General features: G+C 47.2%; 1 protein-coding gene across 6 annotated transcripts in view; it reads right to left on the bottom strand.

Moving 5' to 3' along the window:
* LOC116360602 (ELKS/Rab6-interacting/CAST family member 1-like) overlaps positions 1-22,500 on the bottom strand; it is a 475,628-nt gene that overhangs the window by 272,366 nt on the left and 180,762 nt on the right. For all 6 annotated transcript variants that reach the window (XM_031815520.1, XM_031815522.1, XM_031815523.1 and 3 more), the window contains one exon: positions 8,419-8,554. In XM_031815520.1, coding sequence (XP_031671380.1) covers positions 8,419-8,554 — 136 coding nt within the window. The remainder of the gene's footprint in view (positions 1-8,418; positions 8,555-22,500) is intronic.

Raw genomic sequence — 22,500 nt, 5'->3', positions numbered from 1 at the left:
CTTATGAGTGTGGCTTTACTGTACTGCTTATGAGTGTGAGAAAGGAAAAAACATCCCTCGTAATTCCCATTCCCTGTTCACCTATGCAATTAGGGTGAAACGTGAGAGGCTCGTTTTAGCAGCTGGCAGAGATGTGAGAAGAGGCAGAGGAGGGAGAAGAGGCAGGGGAGGGAGAAGAGGCAGAGGAGGGAGAAGAGGAAGAGGAGGGAGAAGAGGCAGAGGAGGGAGAAGAGGCAGAGGAGGGAGAAGAGGCAGAGGAGGGAGAAGAGGCAGAGGAGGGAGAAGAGGCAGAGGAGGGAGAAGAGGAAGAGGAGGGAGAAGAGGCAGAGGAGGGGGGAGAGGCAGAGGAGGGAGAAGAGGAAGAGGAGGGAGAAGAGGCAGAGGAGGGGGGAGAGGCAGAGGAGGAGGGAGAGGCAGAGGAGGGAGAAGAGGCAGAGGAGGGAGAAGAGGCAGAGGAGGGGGAAGAGGCAGAGGAGGGGGAAGAGGCAGAGGAGGGAGAAGAGGCAGAGGAGGGAGAAGAGGAAGAGGAGGGACAAGAGGCAGAGGAGGGACAAGAGGCAGAGGAGGGCGAAGAGGCAGAGGAGGGGGAAGAGGCAGAGGAGGGAGAAGAGGCAGAGGAGGGGGAAGAGGCAGAGGAGGGAGAAGAGGCAGAGGAGGGAGAAGAGGCAGAGGAGGGAGAAGAGGCAGAGGAGGGAGAAGAGGCAGAGGAGGGGGAAAGAGGAGAGACAGGATAAAGGACGAAGCAGAGGAGTATTGCTCTCTAGCCAACTAATGGTGTCCTGGTCTAACCGATCAAACCCCGCAGCAAACCAGGAACATTCCCAGAACATTAGCTAAGATTCCATTAGGTTCTAGTTAGGGTTTTATCTAACATTAGGATGATATCATCCCAAAGACATTGAGAGTGTTTTTAACAACAACAATGTACCAGTGATGTTTTCCCAGCAAACTAAAATTGATTCTGTTTAGGTTCCCAGAACATTCGTTAGGTCGCCGCAATTGTTCTCATGTATGTCACATGACTGGGAATACAGATATGCATCTGCTGGGCACATTTTCTGACACTGATATGGTCATTTTCACGTTTTCATTCCTTCATACAATGCTTGGGAATGACGTAAGGCATTTCTGATAATTCTATAGCAATATAGAGTGGGAAAGCGGCCGTACGTTTGGACAATTCATAAACACTGCAGTAAATAAACCCAAATAAGAATGTGTCAGCCTTGTCCAGAACCGGACTCTACACAGACCGGTGTGCCATAGCCAATCAGAGCTACAGTAGGCCTATATGTAAATAAGTCATTTACCTCACGGGACCGACATCATTCACTTTGAACTGGACTGTGGGTCTACAGTCATTAGCAACAGTGTGACTTTAGATCATGAGAAAGGATTCTTCAAAAGCCCCAAAATACACCTGAATGGATTTCTGCAAATATGTGAATACCACAGGAGTCCTCTTCCTACCATGAACAGGTAGGCTCTCCCTCAGATCCCTATGCACAACAACAAGATCAACAACTAGTGTTTAGCCAGAGGGAGAAGAGCTCAAATCTAACCAGGGAACATTAGATAAACCCTCTCAAACTTGTCCAGCTTGTAATTGGCCGTCAGAATTGCACTGATAAATGATGGTGAAATGTGTGTTAACTTTGAACCTTTATTGAATTAGGCAAGTCAGTTAAGAACACATTCTTATTTACAATGACGACCTACACCGGCCAAACCCGGGTGACGCTGGGCCGGCTGTGCACCGCCCAATCCCAATCACGGCCGGTTGTGACACACGGAGATGCAGTGCCTCAGACTGCTGCGCCACTCGGGAGCCCAAGTGCTTGTCTGCCAATGCCTGCTTCTCTCAACACACGTTTTGACAACTGAATGGGAACTTGCCCGCCCCCCCCCCTCCTCCTCAATGCCGAATGCATTTGATTGACAACTAAGAAATATGCTAACAGCGGATAGTCATTCAAGTTCAGCATACCAAGCTAGCAAAGTGATTCACATCTCTAGCTAGTTAACCAAATGACACCTGAACTCTGGCTGTAGCCACCAAAAAAACAGGGGAGAGATAGGGGAGAGACAGGGGAGAGACAGAGGGAGACAGGGGAGAGATAGGGGAGAGACAGGGAAGAGATAGGGGAGAGACAGGGGAGAGACAGAGGGAGACAGGGGAGAGATAGGGGAGAGACAGGGAAGAGATAGGGGAGAGACAGGGGAGAGACAGAGGGAGACAGGGGAGAGACAGGGGAGAGGGAGGGGGAAATCCCTCCACCTGTCCAAAAACTCATCCACCTGTCCAAAAACTCATCCACCCGTCCAAAAACTCATCCACCCGTCCAAAAACTCATCCACCCGTCCAAAAACTCATCCCACCCGTCCAATGACCTCCTCCCAGCAGCTCGTTAGTTAGCTAGCTGACGTTAGGCTCCATGTTTCCAGCTTGCTAAATAAACAGTGACATAAATAGATACGCTAGCCTATTAGCCACGTGATGACTGACTTGTTGTCATTGGCCCTTGCTAGTTTGATTGTTTTGACATTCCCAGCCATAGTTACAGTCATCTGTTTTTGTCGAAGGTATTTTTTAAATTTTTAAATTTTTATTTTTTTTACCTTTATTTAACTAGGCAAGTCAGTTAAGAACAAATTCTTATTTTCAATGACGGCCTAGGAACAGTGGGTTAACTGCCTGTTCAAGGGCAGAACGACAGATTTTGTACCTTGTCAGCTCGGGGATTTGAACTTGCAACCTTTCAGTTACTAGTCCAATGCTCTAACCACTAGGCTACACTGCGATTTCAACTGAAACAGTGCATCCCGAATGGCTGAAAGAGGCAACCAACGTACCAGGCCAGCTGTCATTTACAACCTGATTATAATATTTGTTGGACTATGAAGAAATGTCTTGGTGAATTATATGAGTCGTGCATTGAACTGCATCCATCTATTCTGCCAACAAAGCCTTACTATATCACAGAATGTTTTGTCAAATAGAACCTATTTTTAAAACCTCTTATAAAGTTGGTTTTGTAGCATAAAGTGGGAATTTGACATTTTTGACTGATATAACATTTTTGAGTGCGTCATTTCAGAACAGTGAGTTAGGAAGGACGCCTGTATCTTTGTAGAGACTCTGGGAGTATTGATACTGAGTTAGGAAGGACGCCTGTATCTTTGTAGAGACTCTGGGAGTATTGATACTGAGTTAGGAAGGACGCCTGTATCTTTGTAGAGACTCTGGGAGTATTGATACTGAGTTAGGAAGGACGCCTGTATCTTTGTAGAGACTCTGGGAGTATTGATACTGAGTTAGGAAGGACGCCTGTATCTTTGTAGAGACTCTGGGAGTAGTGATACTGAGTTAGGAAGGACACCTGTATCTTTGTCAAGACTCTGGGAGTATTGATACTGAGTTAGGAAGGACGCCTGTATCTTTGTAGAGACTCTGGGAGTATTGATACTGAGTTAGGAAGGATGCCTGTATCTTTGTAGAGACTCTGGGAGTATTGATACACCATCCAAAGAGTCATTAATAACTCAACCATTATATATATTTTTATCCATCTACCAATAGCTGCCCTTCTTCTTGCATTGGAAAACCTCCCTTGTCTTTGAACTAGAATCTGTGTTTGAAATTCACTACTCGACTGAGGGACCTTACAAATAATTGTTTGTGTAGTCATAAAAAAATCATGTTAAACACTATTATTGCACACAGAGTCCATGCAACTTATTATGTGACTTGTTAAGAACATTTTGAGTCCTGAACTAATTTAGGCTTGCCATAACAAACGGGTTGAAAACTTATTGACTCAAGAGATTTCAGTCTATCATTTTTAATTAATTTGTCAAATTTTCTAAAAATATAATTCCACTTTGACAATATGTGATATTGTGTGGAGTACAGTGGCACACATTCTCAATTTAATCTAATTTAAATTCAGGCTGTAACGAAACAAAATATGGAAAAAGTCAAGGGGTGTGAATACTTTCTGAAGGCATCTATTGCCATGTCCCCACAATGTTACCACACCCTGAATAAACATCCTGGAAACCTTTTAAACAGACAACATGTGTTCTGGGAAGGTTCTTGTATCATCAGGTGAATGTTTTGTACCATAAAAGAGACATGGTAGAATAATCTGCACAACTGGACAGTTTTTGTGTTTTTGTGTCCCCACAATGCTCTCACCAGAATGTTCCTACAAACAATTGAAACATTCTGGGAACCTTTAAAGAACAGGTTAAATGTGTTCTCAGAACATTCTTGCAACATCAGGCAAATGTTTCATACAAACATTCTAGAATCATCACCATGACTGGACAGTTTTTGTTTTATGAGAAGATTTGCCGCAACCTAACAAATGTTCTGGGAAATTTTACAGAACCAATTGGTTTGCTGGGCCTCCTCCTTCCCTGTCCTACGTCAAACCCATTCGGAGAGACTGAGCTAACGATGGAACAACGGGTGTCATCTTTCCAAATCTGTTCTGCCTCCATCACACACAGGACATAAAGACATGCCTGAGGGTCGGGGCCAAACCCCTGGACTATATCAGAGGGGAGACTGGACCCAGAACCATGAGGCCATGAAGCCTCCATCAGGCCCAGTGATCGGTCTGAGTTTGGCCAGGGACAGAGGCACAATGTTGGGTTCGGTTTGGCAGGAGGAGTGGGGCCCCACTGGTGGGCTGGAGGGGTGGAGAAATGGAGGGATGGAGGGGCCAGAGCAGGGGCATGTATAGTGTGTCCTCAGGCTGGGAGACGGGAGAGAAATGGAGAGACGGAGAAACAGGGGGAGGCAGGAAGAGACAGGGAGTGGCAGGGGAGGCTGGGGGAAGACATGTGGAGGATGGGAGGAGACAGGGGAGAGACAGGAGAGAGACAGGGGAGAGACAGGGGAGAGACAGGGGAGAGACGGAGAGAGAAAGGGGAGAGACAGGAGAGAGACAGGAGAGAGACAGGGGAGAGACAGGGGAGAGACAGGAGAGAGACAGGAGAGAGACAGGGGAGAGACAGGGGAGAGACAGGGGAGAGACAGAGGGAGGCTGGGGGAGACGGGAGAGAGACAGAGGGAGGCTGGGGGAGACAGGGGGAGGCGGGGGAGAGACAGAGGGAGGCTGGGAGAGACAGGGGGAGACAGGAGGGAGAGGAGGAGACAGGGGGAGGCTGGGGGGGAGACAGGAGGAAACGGGGAGGCGGGGGAGAGACAGGAGGGAGGCTGGGGAAGAGAGGAGGAGACAGGGGGAGAGGAGGAGACGGGGAGACAGGAGGGAGGCTGGGGAAGAGAGGAGGAGACAGGGGGAGAGGAGGAGACAGGAGGGAGGCTGGGGAAGAGAGGAGGAGACAGGGGGAGAGGAGGAGACAGGAGGGAGGCTGGGGAAGAGAGGAGGAGACAGGGGGGAGAAACAGGGGGAGAGTCTGCCGTATCGCAGAATTACCAGCAGGGACTGTCGGCTTGGATGAAGAGGTTCACTCTAACCACAGCATGTGAACCAACGCTGAGCAAGCACACACACACACACACACAACTGAACGTCATTGACCAGGATGGAAAGGCCTATCCGACATCCAACCCAATGAGCAATAACAACAGAAAGGAAACCCAGAACAGAGGATGGATAGAGGCTTGAGACAGAACATGAGAGAAAGACAGACTGAGAAAACAGTGAAACCACAGCAACGTGGGGGTTGTCCCAATGACGACTCATGAATAATAACAGCCTGTGTTCCATGTGCGTCCCTAACGACACCCTATAGTGCCTAGGGGGACTGGTACAAACTAGTGCACTATAAAGGAGATAGGGTGCTATTTGTTGGTGCAGAAATAAACTAACTATCCCAACCTAGAGAGATGGACTGAAGGGTACAACACACACACACACACACACACACAACATGGAGAGATGGACTGAAGGGTACAACACACACACACACACACACAACATGGAGAGATGGACTGAAGGGTACAACACACACACACACACACACAACCTGGAGAGATGGACTGAAGGGTACAACACACACACACACACACACACACACACAACCTGGAGAGATGGACTGAAGGGTACAACACACACACACACACTACCTGGAGAGATGGACTGAAGGGTACAACACACACACACACACACACACACACTACCTGGAGAGATGGACTGAAGGGTACAACACACACACACACATACACACACACTACCTGGAGAGATGGACTGAAGGGTACAACACACACACACTACCTAGCTAACACCAGGGATTATCACTGTATTAAGTTTCTCTCAGACCACTAATGAGAGGGTGGGCCCAGTTTCCACCCTGTACCCCCTCCACCCACCATGGTCAGACCGGGTCAAACTAAAGTGTCTGTGATGTTCAACGAGGGTGTGTGTGTGTGTTTCTTTAGCTGTACAGTTCTGGGTACTGGTTTCGCTGGTTTCTAATGGGCTCTAGAAGGTTCTGGTTTCGCTGGTTTCTAGTGGGCTCTAGAAGGTTCTGGTTTCGCTGGTTTCTAATGGGCTCTAGAAGGTTCTGGTTTCGCTGGTTTCTAGTGGGCTCTAGAAGGTTCTGGTTTCGCTGGTTTCTAGTGGGCTCTAGAAGGTTCTGGTTTCGCTGGTTTCTAATGGGCTCTATAAGGTTCTGGTTTTGCTGGTTTCTAGTGGGCTCTAGAAGGTTCTGGTTTCGCTGGTTTCTAGTGGGCTCTAGAAGGTTCTGGTTTCGCTGGTTTCTAGTGGGCTCTAGAAGGTTCTGGTTTCACTGGTTTCTAGTGGGCTCTAGAAGGTTCTGGTTTCGCTGGTTTCTAATGGGCTCTATAAGGTTCTGGTTTGCTGGTTTCTAGTGGGCTCTAGAAGGTTCTGGTTTCGCTGGTTTCTAATGGGCTCTATAAGGTTCTGGTTTTGCTGGTTTCTAGTGGGCTCTAGAAGGTTCTGGTTTCGCTGGTTTCTAGTGGGCTCTAGAAGGTTCTGGTTTCGCTGGTTTCTAGTGGGCTCTAGAAGGTTCTGGTTTCACTGGTTTCTAGTGGGCTCTAGAAGGTTCTGGTTTCGCTGGTTTTCTAATGGGCTCTATAAGGTTCTGGTTTTGCTGGTTTCTAGTGGGCTCTAGAAGGTTCTGGTTTCGCTGGTTTCTAGTGGGCTCTAGAAGGTTCTGGTTTCGCTGGTTTCTAATGGGCTCTATAAGGTTCTGGTTTCTAGTGGGTTCTAGAAGGTTCTGGTTTCTAGTGGGCTCTAGAAGGTTCTGGTTCATAGGTTCATGTCACTACATATTTTTACATCTTGTAAATTCCTTCCCCTCTATAACAACCTGACCGGCTACGGACAGTTGAATTTCTCCTACGAACGCAGCCCACTCTGTCCCTCCACCCTTCCGTCTAAACCTCCCTCCATCCCTTTATCCATCTGCCCAAAAACCACAATGTGGGAACGGAAAGGAGGTCATGGGAGTGGTGGGGGGAGGAGGAGAGGGGGAGGTCATGGGAGTGGTGGAGGGAGTAGGAGAGGGGGAGGTGAGGGCGGTTTGGGAGCAGGAACCTGATTCGCCCATTTTACCTGAGAGGAATCGCAGATATTCTCAAATGAGGAACCAGAGCAGGCTTCAAAGGACAGAGAAGAGAGGACAGAGAGGACGGAGAGGACAGAGAGGACGGAGAGGACAGAGAGGACAGAGAGGACAGAGAGGACAGAGAGGACAGAGAGGACGGAGAGGACAGAGAGGACAGAGAGGACGGAGAGGATGGAGAGGACAGAGAGGACGGAGCGGACAGAGAGGACGGAGAGGACAGAGAGGACGGAGAGGACAGAGAGGACGGAGAGGACGGAGAGGACAGAGAGGACAGAGAGGACAGAGAGGACAGAGAGGACAGAGAGGACGGAGAGGACGGAGAGGACAGAGAGGACAAATAGGAAAGAGAGGACAGAGAGGACAGAGAGGACAAATAGGAAAGAGAGGACGGAGAGGACAGAGAGGACAAATAGGAAAGAGAGGACAGAGAGGATGGAGAGGATGAGAGGACAGAGAGGACAAATAGGAAAGAGAGGACAGAGAGGACAGAAAGGAGAGAGAGGACAGAGAGGATGGAGAGGACAGAGAGGACAAATAGGAAAGAGAGGACGGAGAGGACAGAGAGAGTGAGAGAACGAGAAACAGAAAAATAATGATGGAGAAAATGAGAGAGAGGGGGAGGAGAAAGACATGTTTGTTCTACAATGAGGCCTCTACACTCTTAGAAACAAATTACTATCTGGTTCCACGTAGAACCCTTTTGTGTTTCACGTAGAACCCTCTGTGGACACACACACACACAAATGGTTCTACCTAGAACCAAAAAGGGTTGTCCTATGGGGACAGAGTGTACACAGCCTTCACACATCATCAGACATAGAGTGGAGAGTGGAACAAGAGAAACACCTCTCTCACCTTGACGTGTTGAGAGCTCTCATTGAGGTTGTCCTCTCTCTTCCTGACCTCCTGCACCAGCTGGGCGTTCTTACTCTTCTCCACCTGCTCCTTATGTTTCAGGTGGGCCACCGTCTTAGTCTGGTCCTTCACCTGTCTGGAGAGATACAGGGGAGAGGACAGTTAGATATCATACAGACTACACTAGTCCTAACAGTCCTACAGACTACACTAGTCCTAACACCTGTCTGGAGAGATACAGGGGGAGAGGACAGTTAGATATCATACAGACTACACTAGTCCTAACACCTGTCTGGAGAGATACAGGGGAGAGGACAGTTAGATATCATACAGACTACACTAGTCCTAACACCTGTCTGGAGAGATACAGGGGAGAGGACAGTTAGATATCATACAGACTACACTAGTCCTAACACCTGTCTGGAGAGATACAGGGGAGAGGACAGTTAGATATCATACAGACTACACTAGTCCTAACAGGGGAGAGGACAGTTAGATATCATACAGACTACACTAGTCCTAACACCTGTCTGGAGAGATACAGGGGAGAGGACAGTTAGATATCATACAGACTACACTAGTCCTAACAGGGGAGAGGACAGTTAGATATCATACAGACTACACTAGTCCTAACACCTGTCTGGAGAGATACAGGGGAGAGGACAGTTAGATATCATACAGACTACACTAGTCCTAACAGGGGAGAGGACAGTTAGATATCATACAGACTACACTAGTCCTAACACCTGTCTGGAGAGATACAGGGGAGAGGACAGTTAGATATCATACAGACTACACTAGTCCTAACACCTGTCTGGAGAGATACAGGGGAGAGGACAGTTAGATATCATACAGACTACACTAGTCCTAACACCTGTCTGGAGAGATACAGGGGAGAGGACAGTTAGATATCATACAGACTACACTAGTCCTAACAGGGGAGAGGACAGTTAGATATCATACAGACTACACTAGTCCTAACACCTGTCTGGAGAGATACAGGGGAGAGGACAGTTAGATATCATACAGACTACACTAGTCCTAACACCTGTCTGGAGAGATACAGGGGAGAGGACAGTTAGATATCATACAGACTACACTAGTCCTAACACCTGTCTGGAGAGATACAGGGGAGAGGACAGTTAGATATCATACAGACTACACTAGTCCTAACACCTGTCTGGAGAGATACAGGGGAGAGGACAGTTAGATATCATACAGACTACACTAGTCCTAACAGGGGAGAGGACAGTTAGATATCATACAGACTACACTAGTCCTAACACCTGTCTGGAGAGATACAGGGGAGAGGACAGTTAGATATCATACAGACTACACTAGTCCTAACAGGGGAGAGGACAGTTAGATATCATACAGACTACACTAGTCCTAACACCTGTCTGGAGAGATACAGGGGAGAGGACAGTTAGATATCATACAGACTACACTAGTCCTAACAGGGGAGAGGACAGTTAGATATCATACAGACTACACTAGTCCTAACACCTGTCTGGAGAGATACAGGGGAGAGGACAGTTAGATATCATACAGACTACACTAGTCCTAACACCTGTCTGGAGAGATACAGGGGAGAGGACAGTTAGATATCATACAGACTACACTAGTCCTAACACCTGTCTGGAGAGATACAGGGGAGAGGACAGTTAGATATCATACAGACTACACTAGTCCTAACAGGGGAGAGGACAGTTAGATATCATACAGACTACACTAGTCCTAACACCTGTCTGGAGAGATACAGGGGAGAGGACAGTTAGATATCATACAGACTACACTAGTCCTAACAGGGGAGAGGACAGTTAGATATCATACAGACTACACTAGTCCTAACACCTGTCTGGAGAGATACAGGGGAGAGGACAGTTAGATATCATACAGACTACACTAGTCCTAACACCTGTCTGGAGAGATACAGGGGAGAGGACAGTTAGATATCATACAGACTACACTAGTCCTAACAGGGGAGAGGACAGTTAGATATCATACAGACTACACTAGTCCTAACACCTGTCTGGAGAGATACAGGGGGAGAGAGGGGAGTGAGCATAGCCTTGCTATTGAGAAAGGTCACCGTAGGCAGACATGGCTCTCAAGAGAAGACAGGCTATGTCCACACTGCCCACAAAATGAGGTGGAAACTGAGCTGCACTTCCTAACCTCCTGTCAAATGTATGACCATATTAGAGAGACATATTTCCCTCAGATTACACAGATCCACAAAGAATTACAGAACAAATCCAATTTTGATAAACTCCCATATCTACTGGGTGAAATACCAGTGTGACATCACAGCAGCAAGATTTGTGACCTGTTGCCACGAGAAAAGGGCAACCAGTGAAGAACAAACACCATTGTAAATACAACCTATATTTATGCTTATTTATTTTCCCTTTTGTACATTGTTACAACACTGTATATATATAATATGACATTTGAAATGTCTTTATTGTTTTGAAACTTCTGTATGTATAATGTTTACTATTAATTTTTATTGTTTATTTCACTTTATATATTATCTACCTCACTTGCTTTGGTAATGTTAACATATGTTTCCAATGTCAATAAAGCCCCTTGAATTGAATGTAATTGAGAGGAGAGGTCTGGTGCTCCTCCAAAGCCCATTACAGAGGAACAAGGTGATATGAAGTGGAACAGTGGAACAGGGCTGAGTGGAACAGGGCTGAGAGGAACAGGGCTGAGTGGAGCAGGGCTGAGTGGAACAGGGCTGAGAGTAACAGGGCTGAGTGGAACAGGGCTGAGTGGGGCCAACACATTCCTGTTATAGCACCTGATCACTCAAGACTACAGGAGGGTGTGTGCTTAGGACAAGTACACACACACATATATACACACACACACACACACACACACAGGCCCAGCAGGCAACATGTCCAGACACAGACAAAACCCCCAGTATCAGCTCTAACTGGGGACATAGAATATGCTGCAGTGTAGAGAGAAGAGCCCAGTCCAGTCCAGTCTAGTCTAGTCCAGTCTAGCTCAGCCCAGTCCAGTCTAGCTCAGCCCAGTCCAGTCTAGTCCAGTCCAGACATTTGTCCAGTCCAGTCCAGTCTAGTCCAGCTCAGCCAAGTCCAATCCAGACATTCCCCCAGTCCAGTCTAGTCCAGTCCAGTCTAGTCCAATCTAGTCCAGTCCAGACATTCCCCCAGTCCAGCTCAGTCCAGTCCAGTCTAGTCTAGTCCAGACATTCCCCCAATCCAGCTCAGACAAAGTCCAGTCTAGTCCAATCCAGTCCAGTGAAGTCCAGTCCAGACATTCCCCCAGTCCAGTTAGTCCAGTCCAGACATTCCCCCAGTCCAGTCTAGTCCAGTCCAGATATTCCCCCAGTCCAGTCTAGTCCAGTGTTATCCAGTCCAGACATTCCCCCAGTCCAGTGTAGTCCAGTCCAGACATTCCCCCAGTCCAGTGTAGTCCAGTCCAGACATTCCCCCAGTCCAGTGTAGTCCAGTCCAGACATTTCCCCAGCCCAGTGTAGTCCAGTCCAGACATTCCCCCAGTCCAGTGTAGTCCAGTCCAGACATTTCCCCAGCCCAGTGTAGTCCAGTCCAGACATTCCCCCAGTCCAGTGTAGTCCAGTCCAGACATTCCCCCAGTCCAGTGTAGTCCAGTCCAGACATTTCCCCAGCCCAGTGTAGTCCAGTCCAGACATTTCCCCAGCCCAGTGTAGTCCAGTCCAGACATTTCCCCAGCCCAGTGTAGTCCAGTCCAGACATTCTGAACTGGGTCTCACAGGGAGAACAGAACTGGGTCTCACAGGGAGAACAGAACTGGGTCACACAGGGAGAACAGAACTGGGTCTCACAGGGAGAACAGAACTGGGTCACACAGGGAGAACAGAACTGGATCTCACAGGGAGAACAGAACTGGATCACACAGGGAGAACTGGGTCTCACAGGGAGAACAGAACTGGGTCACACAGGGATAACAGAACTGGGTCTCACAGGGAGAACTGGGTCTCACAGGGAGAACAGAAATGGGTCACACAGGGAGAATAGAACTGGGTCACACAGGAAGAACAGAACATAACTGGGTCTCACAGGGAGAACAGAACTGGGTCTCACAGGGAGAACAGAACATAAATGGGTCTCACAGGGAGAACAGAACTGGGTCACACAGGGAGAACAGAACTGGGTCACACAGGGAGAACAGAACTGGGTCACACAGGGAGAACAGAACTGGGTCTCACAGGGAGAACAGAACTGGGTCTCACAGGGAGAACAGAACTGGGTCACACAGGGAGAACTGAACTGGGTCTCACAGGGAGAACAGAACTGGGTCTCACAGGGAGAACAGAACTGGGTCTCACAGGGAGAACAGAACTGGGTCACACAGGGAGAACAGAACATAAATGGGTCTCACAGGGAGAACAGAACTGGGTCACACAGGGAGAACAGAACTGGGTCACACAGGGAGAACAGAACTGGGTCACACAGGGAGAACAGAACTGGGTCTCACAGGGAGAACAGAACTGGGTCTCACAGGGAGAACAGAACTGGGTCACACAGGGAGAACTGAACTGGGTCTCACAGGGAGAACAGAACTGGGTCTCACAGGGAGAACAGAACTGGGTCTCACAGGGAGAACAGAACTGTCTGTTTAATGATCCAGTCATTTGAATGATGTAAAGCATATATTTCTCTAAGTGGACGATCAATAACTTAGAGTAGAGTTGGAATGGCAAACACATTGCATGTCTGTATGATCATGAGTGTGTGTGTACAGTATGTCCGTGCCTATATGAGTGTGTGTGTGCGTACGTGCGTGTGTGCGTACGTGCGTGTGTGTGTGTGTGTGTGTGTGTGTGTGTGCGTGCGTGTGTGTGTGTGTGTGTGTGTGTGTGTGTGTGTGTGTGTGTGTGTGTGTGTGTGTGTGTGTGTGCGTGTGTGTGTGTGGTGTGTGTGTGTGTGTGTGTGTGTGTGTGTGTGTGTGTGTGTGTGTGGTGTGTGTGTGTGTGTGTGTGTGTGTGGTGTGTGTGTGTGTGTGTGTGTGTGTGTGTGTGTGTGTGTATAACAGGTCATAAATATCCAGGAATGTTCAAACTTGGTGTTTCCAACCCGGTCAGCCATCTGCTTGGCTACAGAGCAGTTTCCCAATGAACAACTGGCCCCCCTTATTCTCTACAGACAGTCTCCTGGACTGAGTCCCTAATGACACCCTGTCCTCTATATAGTGCACTAGTCATGACCAGAACCCTATGGTATGAAGGGAGTAGAGTGAACAGAACCCTATGGTATGAAGGGAGTAGAGTAAACAGAACCCTATGGTATGAAGGATGAACAGAACCCTATGGTATGAAGGGAGTAGAGTGAACAGAACCCTATGGTATGAAGGATGAACAGAACCCTATGGTATGAAGGGAGTAGAGTGAACAGAACCCTATGGTATGAAGGGAGTAGAGTGAACAGAACCCTATGGTATGAAGGATGAACAGAACCCTATGGTATGAAGGGAGTAGAGTGAACAGAACCCTATGGTATGAAGGATGAACAGAACCCTATGGTATGAAGGATGACCAGAACCCTATGGTATGAAGGGTGTAGAGTGAACAGAACCCTATGGTATGAAGGGAGTAGAGTGAACAGAACCCTATGGTATGAAGGGAGTAGAGTGAACAGAACCCTATGGTATGAAGGATGAACAGAACCCTATGGTATGAAGGGAGTAGAGTGAACAGAACCCTATGGTATGAAGGGAGTAGAGTGAACAGAACTCTATGGTATGAAGGGAGTAGAGTGAACAGAACCCTATGGTATGAAGGGAGTAGAGTGAACAGAACCCTACGGTATGAAGGGAGTAGAGTGAACAGAACCCTATGGTATGAAGGATGAACAGAACCCTATGGTATGAAGGGAGTAGAGTGAACAGAACCCTATGGTATGAAGGATGAACAGAACCCTATGGTATGAAGGGAGTAGAGTGAACAGAACCCTATGGTATGAAGGATGAACAGAACCCTATGGTATGAAGGGAGTAGAGTGAACAGAACCCTATGGTATGAAGGATGAACAGAACCCTATGGTATGAAGGGAGTAGAGTGAACAGAACCCTATGGTATGAAGGATGAACAGAACCCTATGGTATGAAGGGAGTAGAGTGAACAGAACCCTATGGTATGAAGGGAGTAGAGTGAACAGAACCCTATGGTATGAAGGATGAACAGAACCCTATGGTATGAAGGGAGTAGAGTGAACAGAACCCTATGGTATGAAGGATGAACAGAACCCTATGGTATGAAGGATGACCAGAACCCTATGGTATGAAGGGTGTAGAGTGAACAGAACCCTATGGTATGAAGGGAGTAGAGTGAACAGAACCCTATGGTATGAAGGGAGTAGAGTGAACAGAACCCTATGGTATGAAGGATGAACAGAACCCTATGGTATGAAGGGAGTAGAGTGAACAGAACCCTATGGTATGAAGGGAGTAGAGTGAACAGAACTCTATGGTATGAAGGGAGTAGAGTGAACAGAACCCTATGGTATGAAGGGAGTAGAGTGAACAGAACCCTACGGTTATGAAGGGAGTAAGAGTGAACAGAACCCTATGGTATGAAGGATGAACAGAACCCTATGGTATGAAGGGAGTAGAGTGAACAGAACCCTATGGTATGAAGGATGAACAGAACGCCTATGGTATGAAGGGAGTAGAGTGAACAGAACCCTATGGTATGAAGGATGAACAGAACCCTATGGTATGAAGGGAGTAGAGTGAACAGAACCCTATGGTATGAAGGATGAACAGAACCCTATGGTATGAAGGGAGTAGAGTGAACAGAACCCTATGGTATGAAGGGGAGTAGAGTGAACAGAACCCTATGGTATGAAAGGATGAACAGAACCCTATGGTATGAAGGGAGTAGAGTGAACAGAAACCCTATGTATGAAGGATGAACAGAACACTATGGTATGAAGGGAGTAGAGTGAACAGAACCCTATGGTATGAAGGATGAACAGAACACTATGGTATGAAGGATGAACAGAACACTATGGTATGAAGGGAGTAGGGGGAACAGAACCCTATGGTATGAAGGGTGTAGAGTGAACAGAACCCTATGGTATGAAGGGAGTAGAGTGAACAGAACCCTATGGTATGAAGGGAGTAGAGTGAACAGAACCCTATGGTATGAAGGGTGTAGAGTGAACAGAACCCTATGGTATGAAGGGAGTAGAGTGAACAGAACCCTATGGTATGAAGGAGTAGAGTGAACAGAACCCTATGGTATGAAGGGAGTAGAGTAACAGAACCCTATGGTATGAAGGGAGTAGAGTGAACAGAAACCCCCCCCCCCTACTGTACCCTCCCCCCCCCCCCTACAGTATCCCCCCCCAACCCTCATTCCACAACCAACACACCGAACACAACCAAACCCTCATTCCACAGATTCCTCTCTTCTGTGTTCTCTGTGTGTCCTCTCCTCCACCATTAACATGTGCCTCTCCTCCACCATTAACATGTTCCTCTCCTCCACCATTAACATGTTCCTCACCTCCACCATTAACATGTTCCTCTCCTCTACCATTAACATGTCCCTCTCCTCCACCATTAACATGTTCCTCTCCTCCACCATTAACATGTTCCTCTCCTCCACCATTAACATGTTCCTCTCCTCTAGATAAAACCATTTAGAGGTTCAACACAAGGCAGTCCTCTGTGTGTGTGTGTGTGTGTGTGTGTGTGTGGTGTGTGTGTGTGTGTGTGTGTGTGTGTGTGTGTGTGTGTGTGTGTGTGTGTGTGTGTACTGTATGTGTGTGTGTGTGTGTGTGTAAGCTGCTCTGTAAAAACCGTCTGTTCACAGTTCTGTACTGTATGTGTGTGTGTGTGTGTGTGTGTGTGTGTGTGTGTGTGTGTGTGTGTGTGTGTGTGTGTGTGTGTGTGTGGTGTGTGTGTGTGTGTGTGTGTGTGTGTACTGTATGTGTTTGCAGAGCAACAAGGCAGAGACGTTTAAAACACAGAAAAACAGTTTTGTGATCAGCAGAGACAGAGGATTAGATGCAGTAGTACTGTGGGCCACACACAACCAACATAACCAACACAACCAACACAATCAACACAACCAACACAACACAACACAACCAACACAACCAACACAACACACCCAACACAACCCAACCAACACAACACAACCAACACAACCACACAACACAACACAAACAACACAACCAACACAACACAATCACCACAACACAACCAACACAACCAACACAACACAACCAACACAACACAACCAACACAACCAACACAACCAACACAACACACCCAACACAACCCAACCAACACAACACAACCAACACAACACAACACAACCAACACAACACAACCAACACAACCAACACAACACAACCAACACAACACAACCAACACAACCAACACAACACAACCAACACAACCAACACAACACAACCAACACAACCAACACAACCAACACAACACAACCAACACAACCAACACAACACAACCAACACAACACAACACAACCAACACAACCAACACAACACAACACAACACAACCAACACAACCAACACAACACACCAACACAACACAACCAACACAACACAAACCAACACAACACAACACAACCAACACAACCAACACAACACAACCAACACAACACAACACAACCAACACAACACAACCAACACAACACAACACAACCAACACAACACAACACAACCAACACAACACAACCAACACAACACAACACAACCAACACAACACAACCAACACAACACACACGACCCAACACAAACAACACAACACAACAAACCAACACAACACAACCAACACAACACACACCACAACAAACACAACCAACACAACACAACAAACAAACACAACACAACACAACACAACCAACACAACCCACCAACACAACCACAACCAACACAACACAACACAACCAACACAACACAACTGACCAACACAACCAACACAACCAACCAACACAACACACACCAACCAACACAACCAACACAAACACAACACAACACAAACAACACACCAACACAACAACACAACCAACCACACAACCAACACCAACACAACCACAACACAACACAACACAACCAACCAACACAACACATCACCCACACAACACACCAACGGCGACCAACACAACCAACCACACAACCAACACAACAACACAACACAACACAACCAACAACAACACAACACAACACACAACCAACACAAAACAACCAACAACAACCAAAACACAACCAACCAACACAACACAACACAACCAACAAAACACCAAGACACAACCACACAACACCCAACACAACACAACAACACAACACAACCAACACAACCAACCAACACAACCAACACACTACCAACACAACCACACAACCACACAACACAGCCAACACACAACCACACAAACAAACACAACACAACAACACACCAACACAACAAACCAACCCAACCAACACACAACCAACACAACCAACACAACACAACACAACAACAACCAACACAACACAACCAACACAACAAACACAACCAACATAACACCACCAACACAACCCAACAAACACAACCCATCACAACCAACACAACACAACACAACCAACACAACACAACCCAACACAACACAACCAACACAACACAACACCATCAACACAACACAACCAACACAACACAACCAACACAACCAACACAACACAACACAACCAACACAACACAACACAACCAACACAACCACACAACACCACCAACACAACACAACCACAACACAACCAAAACAACACAACACAACCAACACAACACAACCAACACAACCAACCAACACAACCAACACAACACAACCATAACACAACCAACACAACACAACACAACCAACACAACACAACCAACACAACACAACCAACACAACACAACCATAACACAACACAACCAACCAACACAAACAACACAACCAACCAACACAACACAACCATAACACATCACACACAACCAACACACACACAACCACACAACCACCACAACACAACCACCACAACACAGCCAACACAACCACACAACACAACCAACACAATCACCACAACACAACCAACACAACCAACACAACCACCACAACACAACCAACACAATAACCACAACACAACACAGCCAACACAACCAACACAACCACCACAACACAACCAACACATCACCACAAACACAACACAGCCAACACAACCAACACAACCAACGCAACACAACCAACACAACACAACCAACACAACACAACCAACACAACCAACACAACACAACCAACACAACCCAACACAACACAAACAACACAACCACACAACACAACCAACACAACGCAACCAACACAACCAACACAATCCAACACAACACAAACAACACAACACAACCAACCAACACAACCAACACAACACAACACAACACAACACAGCCAACACAACCAACACAACCAACACAACCAACACAACACAACCAACACAACACAACCAACACAACACAAACAACACAACCAACACAACACAACCAACGCAACACAACCAACGCAACAACAACCAACACAACCATCACAACCATCACACAACGCTTAGGGCAGAAGGGCCCCACATACTGTGCTGTGTGTGCGTGCTCACACATGTGCGTGCTCACACATGCTAAGGAATCACACACACACACACACACACACACTCTCACACCACACACACACACTCACACACACACACACACTCACACTCACACACACTCACACTCACACACACACACACACTCACACACACACACACTCTCACACACACACACACTCACTCTCACACACACACACACACTCACACACGCACGCTTTATGTCCGTTTTAGGGGGATTACTTTGGGAGCAGGGATTACTTGGGAGCAGGGATTACTTGGGAGCAGGGATTACTTTGGGAGCAGGGATTACTTGGAGGCAGGGATTACTTTGGGAGCAGGGATTACTTTGGGAGCAGGGATTACTTTGGGAGCAGGGATTACTTTGGGAGCAGGGATTACTTTGGGAGCAGGGATTACTTTGGGAGCAGGGATTACTTTGGGAGCAGGGATTACTTTGGGAGCAGGGATTACTTTGATTCTCAAACTTCATGAAGCTTTAATGTTTTCAAAACTTTGAATTACCATTATTTACATGGTCTTCAAATTCAGAAAAATAATTAAGAAGTGGATATTAATGTTGCGTCTAAAAGTTAGTTTTCATTCCTCCCGACATTAATATTTGATAGGAAATTATTTTGGCTACAGGGGGTTTACTTCTAGAGTCTAGATTTCATAAAACTACTTATCCCTGAATTACCCTGATATTTTTATATTTGTATCAAATGTTCCTTTGAAAGTGAGATCAAGGATCTAGTTTGTTATTAAGCGTTATTGTGGTCAGAATACGCCTGGGAAAGAACCCCCAGTTGTCTGGTAGGAAGTCAATGATCTGTGTTTATAATAATAGTAGCAGCTTACTGCCTCTGCCTACATGGCTATTATTACTATTTGATAAGGGGGGGAGACGGCACCTTTTAGGACCAGACAGGCAGAGTGCAGAATCAACTCCCAGAGGGACCCCTATAGGACCGGTTCTAAAGCCTAATGGGTCTATTTGAAGGCTCCTGCACAATTGCCTGATTCAAAAGGAGTCATTGTCAGTGACCATACAAAATGAGACCCTAAAATGAGAGGAGCAGAGGAAATAATTATAGGGATGGTTCGAAATGAAGATGCCATCTGTATAGAGAAATACATACACAACCATCGAGAGAGGAGAGGAGAGGAGAGGAGAGGGAGAGGAGAGGTGAGGTGAGGTGAAGAGAGGAGAAGGTGAGGTGAGGTGAAGAGAGGAGAGGAGACGAGAGAGAGGAGAGGAGATGAGACGAGAGGAGAGGAGACGAGACGAGAGGACGGAGAGGAGAGGATCGGCTTTGAAAGGGAGGGAAAGGGAGAGTAGGGGAGAGGAGGAGCAGAGGAGAGTAGGAGCAGAGAGGGGGAGAGGGAGAGAGAGAGGAGTTGAGGGGATGATGGCTATAGTGTAGGTCTTTCAATATCTGTTGGTCTCAGAGTATCTAAATGTCTGATTTCCCCCCTACAAACGTGGGTTAAAGCTCTGACAGGGGCTGGTTCTGACTGTGTACCCCCCCCCCCCCCCCCCCCCCCCCCCACCCCCCCCCCCCACACCACACACACAGACACAGACACACACAGACACACCACATTCCCACGCTCCAAGCCCAAAATTGGATAAACAGCACAAAGTCAACTAAGGACATCGACTGTTTGGCTCTCATAAAAGCATGACCTGCACCATCAAAGACAAACCTCATTCTAAAATACCACTCTATTCCCTATATAGTGCACTACCCTACGTGCCCTGGTCAACAGTAGTGCACTACATTGGGAATAGGGTGCCATTTGGGACGCAGACGTAAGACCAGCATTACAGCTAAAGCCACAGGCACACGCTTCCCCCAGAATGTCAGTCAGAAGATTGTTGATGGTTGTTTTCCTTTCCCCCCTCTCTACGGCCCGGGGTCTTTACATTGGCTAGCAGGACGCTGACACTGGCCTCATTGGCTGGGCCTGGCGTTGGCGTTTAGCTAGCGTTGCCAGGGAGCGGTCGGTGTCGTAAAGATGAACGCTCGAGTGCCGGGGCCGAGGTGAAAGAACCGACGCGGTCCAATTGCTACTCTAATCCTTATGTAGTGCACTCCTTTTGACCATGGCCCACAGTGTCCTAGTTAAACGTAGTGCACTATGAAGGGAAGAGGGTGCTATTTGGGACGCATCCATTGATTTCCTTTCCCGCCTCGTCCACGGCGGGAGTGTTCTATTCTCACACAGCTGAGGCAGACTAAATCCTGATTGGACAACACGGCAGAAACTCGTACGATCCGACCCGTGGCGTTGTGGTTAGCGGTTAGCATTGGCACGGATGCTACAGAAAGCTCTGGAAGGGGAGGCTAAACAGAGGAACCCAGCCATGGTGTGTTGTTAGCTGGGTGTTCTCAGGCCCAGGGAAGGGTGAACCAGGGTGGAGATGGGATAGGTTACAGGGATCGATGCACTACATTGCCAGAGAGCTGGGGCCACTGCCCTCTAACGAGTGGACAGGGTCTGCTGTTCTCAGAGGCAGTGGCTGGTAACACTAACATCTATGTTATGGCAGAGGTGGAGCGAAGAGGTGGGTTGTGGGAAGGCAACACACCCCCCCTACCCTGGCTGGCTAATCTGGTACCACATGGCGGTGTAGCCTCAGACCAACCAGACCAGGCCGACATGTTCAGCCCCAGCCAAGGCTAACGGAAAAAGACCCGACCGGCGATTGCACCACATCCAGAGACAGGGACGTGCTCAGCAGATCCAGGCTGCCTACAGTGAGCTTTGGCTGGGGCTGGAAACAGACACAGACCTCCCCGGATCACTGTGGAACCACAAAGACATGAGCTGTGTCCCAAATGACACTATATTACCTTTATAGGGCCCCATGGGCCTTGATCAAAAGTAGTGCACTACATAAGGAATAGAATGCCATTTCAGATGCAGACATGGCCTTCCCCTCCCCAGCACTGTCAGACTGATGGAGCATGTCACAAAGACAACAATAATAATATGACCTCAATCCAGCTGAGGTAATAATATAATAACCAGCTGAGGTAATAATATAATAACCAGCTGAGGTAATAATATAATAACCAGCTGAGGTAATAATATAATAACCAGCTGAGGTAATAATATAATAACCAGCGGAGGTAATAATATAATAAACCAGCTGAGGTAATCAATAATAACCAGCTGAGGGTAATAATATAATAACCAGCTGAGGTAATAATAATAAACCAGCTGAGGGGAATAATATAATAACCAGCTAAGGTAATACTATTAATAACAGCTGAGGAATAATATAATAACCAGCTGAGGTAATAATATAATAACCAGCTAAGGTAATAATATAATAACCAGCTGACGGGTAATATATAATAACCAGCTGAGGTAATAATATAATAACCAGCTACGGTAATAATATAATAACCAGCTGAGGTAATAATATAATAACCAGCT

This window comes from Oncorhynchus kisutch, unplaced genomic scaffold (assembly GCF_002021735.2).
Source record: "Oncorhynchus kisutch isolate 150728-3 unplaced genomic scaffold, Okis_V2 Okis09a-Okis19a_hom, whole genome shotgun sequence".
NCBI lineage: Eukaryota > Metazoa > Chordata > Actinopteri > Salmoniformes > Salmonidae > Oncorhynchus > Oncorhynchus kisutch.
This window is presented reverse-complemented; position numbering and strand designations above follow the sequence as displayed.